Genomic DNA, 11420 nt, shown 5'->3' on the forward strand with positions numbered 1-11420 from the left:
TCCCCATCAGACAGAAATCTTACCCCCTTCCATGTAGTATGAGAGCCACACCTACACAGTCTATTCTATGGAGCTGCACTCCCCATCAGACAGAAATCTTACCCCCTTCCATGTAGTATGAGAGCCACACCTACACAGTATTTTCTATGGAGCTGCACTCCCCATCAGACAGAAATCTTACCCCCTTCCATGTAGTATGAGAGCCACACCTACACAGTCTATTCTATGGAGCTGCACTCCCCATCAGACAGAAATCTTACCCCCTTCCATGTAGTATGAGAGCCACACCTACACAGTCTATTCTATGGAGCTGCACTCCCCATCAGACAGAAATCTTACCCCCTTCCATGTAGTATGAGAGCCATACCTACACAGTCTATTCTATGGAGCTGAACTCCCCATCAGACAGAAATCTTACCCCCTTCCATGTAGTATGAGAGCCACACCTACACAGTATTTTCTATGGAGCTGCACTCCCCATCAGACAGAAATCTTACCCCCTTCCATGTAGTATGAGAGCCATACCTACACAGTCTATTCTATGGAGCTGCACTCCCCATCAGACAGAAATCTTACCCCCTTCCATGTAGTATGAGAGCCACACCTAAACAGTCTATTCTATGGAGCTGATCTCCCCATCAGACAGAAATCTTACCCCCTTCCATGTAGTATGAGAGCCATACCTACACAGTCTATTCTATGGAGCTGCACTCCCCATCAGACAGAAATCTTACCCCCTTCCATGTAGTATGAGAGCCACACCTACACAGTATTTTCTATGGAGCTGCACTCCCCATCAGACAGAAATCTTACCCCCTTCCATGTAGTATGAGAGCCACACCTACACAGTCTATTCTATGGAGCTGCACTCCCCCATCAGACAGAAATCTTACCCCCTTCCATGTAGTATGAGAGCCACACCTACACAGTCTATTCTATGGAGCTGCACTCCCCATCAGACAGAAATCTTACCCCCTTCCATGTAGTATGAGAGCCACACCTACACAGTCTATTCTATGGAGCTGCACTCCCCATCAGACAGAAATCTTACCCCCTTCCATGTAGTATGAGAGCCATACCTACACAGTCTATTCTATGGAGCTGCACTCCCCATCAGATAGAGATCTTACCCCCTTCCATGTAGTATGAGAGCCACACCTACACAGTCTATTCTATGGAGCTGCACTCCCCATCAGACAGAAATCTTACCCCCTTCCATGTAGTATGAGAGCCACACCTACACAGTCTATTCTATGGAGCTGCATTCCCCATCAGACAGAAATCTTACCCCCTTCCATGTAGTATGAGAGCCATACCTACACAGTCTATTCTATGGAGCTGCACTCCCCATCAGATAGAGATCTTACCCCCTTCCATGTAGTATGAGAGCCACACCTACACAGTCTATTCTATGGAGCTGCACTCCCCATCAGATAGAGATCTTACCCCCTTCCATGTAGTATGAGAGCCACACCTACACAGTCTATTCTATGGAGCTGCACTCCACATCAGACAGAGATCTTACCCCCTTCCATGTAGTATGAGAGCCACACCTACACAGTCTATTCTATGGAGCTGCACTCCCCATCAGATAGAAATCTTACCCCCTTCCATGTAGTATGAGAGCCATACCTACACAGTCTATTCTATGGAGCTGAACTCCCCATCAGACAGAAATCTTACCCCCTTGCAGTGGCGTAGCTAAGGAGCTGTGGGCCCCGATGCAAGTTTTACAATGGGGCCCCCCATGCACTCTATACATAGCAATTGAAACCGCGCACTAAAAGCTGCCAATGGCAACTACAATGTCAGAGGTGCAAGAAGGGGATGGGAAATAGCTTGTTAATGATTACCACTATTCAAAGTATATATATAAATGATTATTATGAGCACAGGACAAATATAGAGCTAATACTGTAGTTGAGGGAGGGCCATTCGGGGCCCCTCTGGCCCAAGGGCCCCGATGCGGTCGCTACCGCTGCACCCCCTATTGCTACGCCCCTGCTTCCATGTAGTATGAGAGCCATACTCTACACAGTCTATTCTATGGAGCTGAACTCCCCATCAGACAGAAATCTTTGCAAGATGCTGCACACACAGATGTTGTACACATGCAACAGATCAGTATCTGCAAAAGATCCATTCCTGCAAAATGCATTCATAGTCTATGATATCTGCAGATCCTCATACACACCTTGTTTAACGGACTTCATCTGCAGATCTGATCCACCAGGATGGATCTTCAGATCTGGAGATGATTGCCAGACAGGGCATTTGCTAGGCTAAATTTCACCTAGGGCGAGGGTGTAAAAATCCCCCCCCCCATGGAGCCAGGCATAGGTGCCCGCAGTATAGGTTAGCTATGTAGGTGCCACCAGTATGGGTAAGATAGGTAGGTGCCCCCAGTATAGTTTAGATAGGTAGGTTTCCGAAGTATAGTTATATAGGTAGGTTCCCCAGTATGGGATAGATAGGTAGGTTCCCCCAGTATGGGTTAGTTAGGTAGGTTTCCCGCAGTATAGGTTAGTTAGGTAGGTTTCCCGCAGTATAGGTTAGATAGGTAGGTTCCCGCAGTATAGGTTAGTTAGGTAGGTTCCCGCAGTATAGGTTAGATAGGTAGGTTGTTGTCGCGTGACTATGCGAACTCCATAGCCTCCGCTCACTCCCCGACTGTGAAGACTGCTGTATTGCGCGGCACCTGGAGACGCTCTACAAGGGGGCACGCAGGGAACCCGGCTAGCAAACTTGACAGCGCCGGCAGTACCCGCCCCAACAGGAACTACTCTTCTATGGGCACGTGAGTCCCGATGAATGCGGACCCAGAGACTAGTACAATCGGGTATGCGAGTGGCATAATAGCCACGCATGTAAAGAGGGGTGTATTAGAGGCTTAGCTGTTATACCAAACTACACAATCAGCTATTAGAAGCGAACTATTGCTACTACTACTGCTTGCTTTACTGCTTTACTAACCGGCTGCTTGGAGGATTAGCTACTGTCGCCTGACACTAACATTATGAGGAACGACTTGCTGCATCTGTCACTTTATCAAGGGGGCCCTGAAGATTAAATTAATTATTACAGATCAAAATTAGGAGTGCGCTCCTTTAGATTAGGTCCTATACCTCAAATGTTTACAGCCTTTTTAAGGTGGTTTTAAAAGGGAGGGTTTTGGGGTTATCTGCATGTATTTAAAATAAAGTGCTTTTTCTATGACAATAGAGGCTCCCAACATTACTATTGTTTCTAGATAGGTAGGTTCCCGCAGTAAAGGTTAGTTAGGTAGGTTCCCGCAGTATAGGTTAGATAGGTAGGTTCCCGCAGTATAGGTTAGTTAGGTAGGTTCCCCCAGTATGAGTTAGATAAGTAGGTTCCCCCAGTATGGGTTAGATAGGTAGGTTCCCACAGTATGGGTTAAATAGGTAGGTTCCCCCAGTATGGGTTAGATAGGTAGGTACCCCCAGTATGGGTTAGATAGGTAGGTTCCCGCAGTTTAGGTCAGTTAGGTAGGTGGCCGCAGTTTAGGTCAGTTAGGTAGGTGGCTGCAGTTTAGGTCAGTTAGGTAGGTGCCCGCAGTTTAGGTCAGTTAGGTAGGTGCCCGCAGTTAAGGTTAGTTAGGTAGGTGCCCGCAGTTAAGGTTAGTTAGGTAGGTGCCCGCAGTTTAGGTTAGTTAGGTAGGTGCCCGCAGTTTAGGTTAGTTAGGTAGGTGCCCGCAGTTTAGGTCAGTTAGGTAGGTGCCCGCAGTTGTGAGGCAGGCTGGGGGAGCGGACATAATAGTTACAACTCACCTTCCGCCGAACCCGCGCTGCTTCATTGTCCTTCCTTTCCCCGGCATCTGTCTCAGTAACAGCGCTCCCTGTGATGACATGCGGTATGTCATCACAGGGGGCGCTGTTACCAGGTGACGGACGCCGGGAGAGGAAAGACATTGAGGCTGCGGGGGAATGGCTGGAGAAGGTGAGCTGTAACTATTATATCCGCTGCCCCAGCCCCAGCGCCCCCCTCCTGCCCCAAAATAAAGCGCCCCGGGCGATGGCAGGTGTCGCACGTCCTTAGAAACGGGGCTGTTGCCAGATATGCAGATGAAGTCTGTTAAACAAGGTGTGTATGATGATCTGCAGATCTCATAGACTATGAATGCATTTTGCAGGAATGGATCTTTTGCGGGAAGAGATCTTTTGCAGATAATGATCTTTTGAATGTGTACAGCATCTTTGTGTGCAGCATCTTGCAAAGATTTCTATCTGATGGGGAGTGCAGCTCCATAGAATAGACTGTGTAGGTATGGCTCTCATACTACATGGAATGGGGTAAGATTTCTGTCTGATGGGGAGTGCAGCTCCATAGAATAGACTGTGTAGGTGTGGCTCTCATACTACATGGAAGGGGGTAAGATTTCTGTCTGATGGGGAGTGCAGCTCCATAGAATAGACTGTGTAGGTATGGCTCTCATACTACATGGAATGGGGTAAGATTTCTGTCTGATGGGGAGTGCAGCTCCATAGAATAGACTGTGTAGGTGTGGCTCTCATACTACATGGAAGGGGGTAAGATTTCTGTCTGATGGGGAGTGCAGCTCCATAGAATAGACTGTGTAGGTGTGGCTCTCATACTACATGGAAGGGGGTAAGATTTCTGTCTGATGGGGAGTGCAGCTCCATAGAATAGACTGTGTAGGTGTGGCTCTCATACTACATGGAAGGGGGTAAGATTTCTGTCTGATGGGGAGTTCAGTTCCATAGAATAGACTGTGTAGGTGTGGCTCTCATACTACATGGAAGGGGGTAAGATTTCTGTCTGATGGGGAGTGCAGCTCCATAGAATAGACTGTGTAGGTGTGGCTCTCATACTACATGGAAGGGGGTAAGATTTCTGTCTGATGGGGAGTGCAGCTCCATAGAATAGACTGTGTAGGTGTGGCTCTCATACTACATGGAAGGGGGTAAGATTTCTGTCTGATGGGGAGTGCAGCTCCATAGAATAGACTGTGTAGGTGTGGCTCTCATACTACATGGAAGGGGGTAAGATTTCTGTCTGATGGGGAGTGCAGCTCCATAGAATAGACTGTGTAGGTATGGCTCTCATACTACATGGAAGGGGGTAAGATTTCTGTCTGATGGGGAGTGCAGCTCCATAGAACAGACTGTGTAGGTGTGGCTCTCATACTACATGGAAGGGGGTAAGATTTCTGTCTGATGGGGAGTGCAGCTCCATAGAATAGACTGTGTAGGTGTGGCTCTCATACTACATGGAAGGGGGTAAGATTTCTGTCTGATGGGGAGTGCAGCTCCATAGAATAGACTGTGTAGGTATGGCTCTCATATTACATAGAAGGGGGTAAGATTTCTATCTGATGGGGAGTGCAGCTCCATAGAATAGACGGTGTAGGTGTGGCTCTCATACTACATGGAAGGGGGTAAGATTTCTGTCTGATGGGGAGTTCAGTTCCATAGAATAGACTGTGTAGGTGTGGCTCTCATACTACATGGAAGGGGGTAAGATCTCTGTCTGATGGGGAGTTCAGTTCCATAGAATAGACTGTGTAGGTGTGGCTCTCATACTACATGGAAGGGGGTAAGATTTCTGTCTGATGGGGAGTGCAGCTCCATAGAATAGACTGTGTAGGTGTGGCTCTCATACTACATGGAAGGGGGTAAGATCTCTGTCTGATGGGGAGTGCAGCTCCATAGAATAGACTGTGTAGGTGTGGCTCTCATACTACATGGAAGGGGGTAAGATTTCTGTCTGATGGGGAGTGCAGCTCCATAGAATAGACTGTGTAGGTATGGCTCTCATACTACATGGAAGGGGGTAAGATCTCTGTCTGATGGGGAGTGCAGCTCCATAGAATAGACTGTGTAGGTATGGCTCTCATACTACATGGAAGGGGGTAAGATTGGTCTGTGATCTTGCCTTTTCCAAAGACTTTTATCTCAAGTGTGTATGCAGCATTAGGAAGTCTTGCTTAAGGACTTCTTACTGAATAGGTACTGACCCTAGCCAGGATTTCAACCCTGGTCTCCCATGTCAAAGGCAGAGCCCTCATCCAGTACACTATCCAGCTGTTGCTTCAGCATTTAGATGTATAACATTAAAACAGCTAAAGAAATTGGTTGTAGGTAATTTTGTTAGTTGGAGGTAATCACAACTATACTACTGCTAAACCTATAGGATAGGTTGATGCCGTGGACGGTCGCAGTGGATACGATATGACCATCCACCGCATGACCCCCTGGTCCAAAACATGTCATAGATGGCCGACTTCCATCTGGTGTCTAGAAATGGACATGTCTGAACAGATCCTATGCTTAACACGAGATTCATCGGCATGTCTGTTGGTCCGTTCCGTAAAATGGACAGATTGCAGCTCATCTGTGATCTCAGTCTTCTAGCATATTCTGTAGAATGTACACAGGCTGTGGGTTAACTCTCCCCCTTGAAGCACCACTTACGTTTCTATAAACACTCAAAAGAAATATGTATGAAGCTCACCCCCCCTTCTCAATCCCCCCCCCACCCCCCCACCAGCACCATCACTGCTGGTCTTGTGTTTCCCAATGCAGTACAAGCTACAAGGAAGCTGCTCTCCACCCTGGATTAGGAAGTAGATATCGACCACCACACCAAAGTAGAATCTGCACTGTCAATGGAAAGTCCTACCTTTAACTTTTTGTAGATCCCTTTCTATTGTTGTAATGGATAGCGGAGATACAGCCGCAACAGCAAGCGGCATGACGGCTATCTCCGCGTCGCAGCCGGCGGTTTCCGCCGCACAGTTACATGCTGGTGCTTTGCCTGGTCCTTCTATTGCTCATAGACTAAGGGCTACGCGCACGCGCGCCGAGCGAAAGGACCTTTATGCATCTAGAAGGGGAGTCAGCTGATCACTCGGTCAGCTGACTCCAGCTATGCTCAGGATTGGCTGAGTGACTGGGGCGGCGCTATGGAGCGCGTTTAGTATATATAGTATATATAGGACCTGCCTGTCAGTTGCTCCGCGTCTGCTGTTGCATATGCTACGTGTTATCACTCAGACCTAGTCGGATCCCAAAGTGTGCTAGAACCAGCTGGAGCTGGGGGTCCACACCCTTTTCCACCAGCGCTGGCTGAATCGCAAAAACGCAAACCGCTAGCGATTTTACAATCGCTACGGTTTGCTTTTTAACATAGGAATCGCGGTAGGTCATTTCCACTACCGCGATTCGATTTTGTCAGGAACGCGAACGCGCGGCGGAGCGATATTTGCCGCGATTTTGCTATGCAGTGCATAGCATAGCAAAATCGCGGCCGCAAAACGTCGGGGAATCGCCGGTTTTGCGATTCAGCAATCGCTAGCGTTCAGCGTGAACGCTAGCGACTGCAGGTGGAAAAGGGCCCTCCGCCAGATTCTGTTGATAGCCTAAAGTACTAATTGAATTGTATTATTTGTTATGACCTTCTGCTAGCTTGACTATTCTTCTGCTCTCTGATTCTGTACCTTTGCCTATCTGATATAGTTCCTGACTCTGCCTGAACTACTACTCTGATTTAGCTTCCTGTCTCTGTACCGTCTCTGTCCGCCTATTGCCAAACCTGCTTGTCTGACCTTCCTGTCCTCGCCAGTGAGTTAGTCACTGGTGAAGGATCCTCTGCTAGTATCACCTGCTCCTCAGGTGATCAGTAGCTTCAGTACAGTCTGAATCACCTGCTCCTCAGGTGGTCAGTAGCTTCAGTACCGTCTGAATCACCTGCTCCTCAGGTGGTCAGTAGCTGCAGTACCGTCTGAATTACCTGCTCCTCAGGTGATCGGTAGCTTCAGTACAGTCTGAATCACCTGCTCCTCAGGTTGTCGGTAGCTTCAGTACAGTCTGAATCTCCTGCTCCTCAGGTGGTCAGTAGCTGCAGTACAGTCTGAATCACCTGCTCCTCAGTAGCTTCAGTACCGTCTGAATCACCTGCTCCTCAGGTGGTCAGTAGCTGCAGTACAGTCTGAATCACCTGCTCCTCAGTAGCTTCAGTACCGTCTGAATCACCTGCTCCTCAGGTGGTCAGTAGCTGCAGTACAGTCTGAATCACCTGCTCCTCAGGTTGTCAGTAGCTTCAGTACCGTCTGAATCACCTGCTCCTCAGGTGGTCAGTAGCTTCAGTACCGTCTGAATCACCTGCTCCTCGGGTGGTCAGTAGCTGCAGTACAGGGATGGTTTGCTTAGCCGTATAGGTGGTTTCTTAGATTCAAATCTAACTTTTTGTTGGGAGCCGAGTGAGCCAGGTATTATGTCACTCTCATATGGTTGCTCTGCACATTTCAGTCAAAATTATACCCCTTACAACGAAAATGAGACAACAGGACCTTTCTGTATAGTCCTGCTGCATCTCTGAGGTTTACTGTTCAGGTTTCAAGAGGAACTTAAAGGACAACTGTAGAGAGAGGGATATGGAGGCTGCCATATTTATGTCCTTTAAAACAATACCAGTTGCCTGGCTGTCCTGCTGATCCTCTGCCTCTAATACTTTTAGCCATAGCCCCTGAACAAGCATGCAGCAGATCAGGTGTTTCTGATATTGTCATATCTGACAAGCTGAATGCTTGTTTCTGCTGTTAATCAGACAGAACTGAAGCCAAATACATCAGCAAGGCTGCCAGGCAACTGGTATTGTTTAAGAGGACATAAATATGGCAGCCTCCATTTCCCTCTCACTTCAGTTGTGTAATCTATTAATAAATATTTTGTAAAAAAATAAGCAATTTTAAACATTGTTATTTTGACTGCACTGACTCTTCTAATTCTTGTGTCCTGCAGATGACTCCTGAGGCCTATGAGAAGCTGGGCTTCCCTGGAGCACAAGAACTTGCCAATATGTTCCGTTTCTACATGCAGAAGCCTGACCGAAACATTCAGCTCACCCTCCAACTCAACCCCAAGGCCAAGAAATTCCAGGAATGGTTGGAGGCACACAAAGCTGACTTTGCTGATCTGTGAACTGATTAACGTTATGTTGTCCACCTTGAATGGTTATGTGAAAAGACTGTGAAGGTGTCATACTGGCCACGTAGGGCCTCACTGTGGACTTTTGTCTGGCCAGATAAGGTTTCCAAACTTTCTGTGCAGAGATGGCACCAGCCTATTGTATTTTTGTTGCAATAAAAGAGATGACAACCACATGCATTTCCTTTGCGTACAGCTCACATTTCTGATATAGTCTAAAAGTTCATTAGAATTAGAGAAACGCACCTTGATGTGCAGGAACTGTCTTTGCAGCACAATGAACTCTACCTGTTTGGACCAGGGTTAGGCATACTTATTGTTGCAGTTTATGATCTTCTTTTCGAAGTGCAGAACCCCACTTCCCCCTCCCCCTCCCATTTGGGTTCTGGTTGGGATGATTTCACAGCTTCCTGTCCGGGACTAATGTCACATCACAATTTGCATACCTCCCAACTTTTTGAGATGAGAAAAAGGGACACTTAAGCCACGCCCCTGCCACACCCCTGATCACACCCCCATCACACCGCTAGTCACGCCTACCATAAAGATTTCATAAGAAAAAGATGTTGTTTTATAATTCAAACCACACTGGTCCTCTCTATCCTGGTTCATTTTCCTTCATATTAACATTTTAAAATTAGTAATATATCAATTTAAAGGATGGGAATAAAGTTTAGAGTCAAACACATTTTTTTAATAGAGAAATATATATATTTACATAGAAAGAGGGACAAAGTCCTGAAAGAGGGACAAATGAGGGGGAAAGAGGGACGGAGGGACAGGGCTCACAAAAAGGGACTGTCCCTCCGAAAAAGGGACAGTTGGGAGCTATGAATTTGTTTTGTGACTACTTTCGCATACAGTGCGGTGCGACTGTCCTGCGGCAGGACGATCGCACCATACCATGTCCCCTTTCCCATTGCCCTGCAGCATAGTGCACCAACAGAGTAATATGCATAACACCGCCCCCCGCTCAGTGACATACTTCCTGCTGGATTTGGAGGTACGTCACTGGTTTACCAATGCTCTCCGCATTGCTACCACCATCGCTCTCGCTACCGCGTCGCCATAGACTTGCATTGCTGCATAATCCATGCGGTAGGCACAGATCTTGCGACAAACGCCTAGCGTAGATTTTATATTATTAATTATAGGGCAGGTAATCTGAATATAACTAGTTCCTGTGTCAGAGTTCACCTCAGGTAGAGCAGTGTTACTGCGCAGTTCGACTTTGTGCAAGGCAGAAGGTAAGAATGATGGCCAGAAATTGCAAGTACAGTTTTTGCAGAGGACAGCAATAGTAAATCTACATCCGCTCTTGTTACTTTATAAACATGTATGCAAACCTAGGAGTGGGAGTGGCCTGATGTTGATATTACTGTTGGCAGGGCCGTTTCTAGACTTTGTTCTGCCAGAGGCACAGCACCCAACAATTTACTCTGCTTCATTTAATGTTCTCAAATAACATGCTGCTGGCTGGCTATGAGTCTGTGACAAACTAACTGCTCACCCTCAGCCACTCCATTCCTCCTCAGTCAGGACAGCAGTGCCACCTCCTCCCTTCTGCTGTGCAAGTCAATGAAACACTGCTGCATTCCTGCCTCCCCTCTCCACACTCACTGTCAGACTCCTCACACAGCACAACAAGCTGCTTTTCCCCAATGATGCTCTCCTGCCTCCCCCTCCTCACTCACTGTCAGACTCCTCACACAGCACAACAAGCTGCTTTTCCCCAATGCTGCTCTCCTGCCTCCCCCCTCCTCACTCACTGTCAGACTCCTCACACAGCACAACAAGCTGCTTTTCCCCAATGATGCTCTCCTGCTGCCCCTCCTCACTCACTGTCAGACTCCTCACACAGCACAACAAGCTGCTTTTCCCCAATGATGCTCTCCTGCTGCCCCTCCTCACTCACTGTCAGACTCCTCACACAGCACAACAAGCTGCTTTTCCCCAATGCTGCTCTCCTGCCTCCCCCTCCTCACTCACTGTCACACTCCTCACACAGCACAACAAGCTGCTTTTCCCCTAATGATGACCTCTTCCCCTCACTATCCTCTCACTTCTCCTCCTACTCTGACTGCATGCTGGTAGTGTAAACACAGTACAAACATGCCACCCCTGTAATCTCTGCACGTGATACAAGTGTTTCACCTTGCTTCATGAGCGAACCGGCCCTGACTGTTGGCCAGATCCTTCTGCCTGTTGGAGCAGTCTCCTCTGTGACTGGAATAGGGTGTAGAGCGGACATAAAAGGCTGGTAGATCAATATAGAGATGTCTGGAGAGAAGATTAAGTGTGCCAAAGGAACCCCCATAGGTCAAAATTTTTGGTTTCTGCTGAAATATTTGTTAGTCCAACTAGAAACATGATTCAGATTTGAGCAGCCCCCCAATGAGGTTCTCATATCTTTCTGTAATGAACTTTTTGCAGTTTGACTGACTGCATTTTGCA

The 11420-nt window shown here is 47.5% G+C and overlaps 1 protein-coding gene across 1 annotated transcript in view; it reads left to right on the forward strand.

Moving 5' to 3' along the window:
* Nucleotides 1-9140, forward strand: part of LOC137525387 (nmrA-like family domain-containing protein 1) — a 31798-nt gene extending 22658 nt beyond the window's left edge. Inside the window, exon 5 of the mRNA XM_068246460.1 lies at nt 8781-9140. Coding sequence (XP_068102561.1) covers nt 8781-8960 — 180 coding nt within the window. The 3' untranslated portion in view covers nt 8961-9140. The remainder of the gene's footprint in view (nt 1-8780) is intronic.
* Nucleotides 9141-11420: the final 2280 nt, after the last annotated feature.

Source organism: Hyperolius riggenbachi, chromosome 7 (genome assembly GCF_040937935.1).
Source record: "Hyperolius riggenbachi isolate aHypRig1 chromosome 7, aHypRig1.pri, whole genome shotgun sequence".
In the NCBI taxonomy this organism is placed as follows: domain Eukaryota; kingdom Metazoa; phylum Chordata; class Amphibia; order Anura; family Hyperoliidae; genus Hyperolius; species Hyperolius riggenbachi.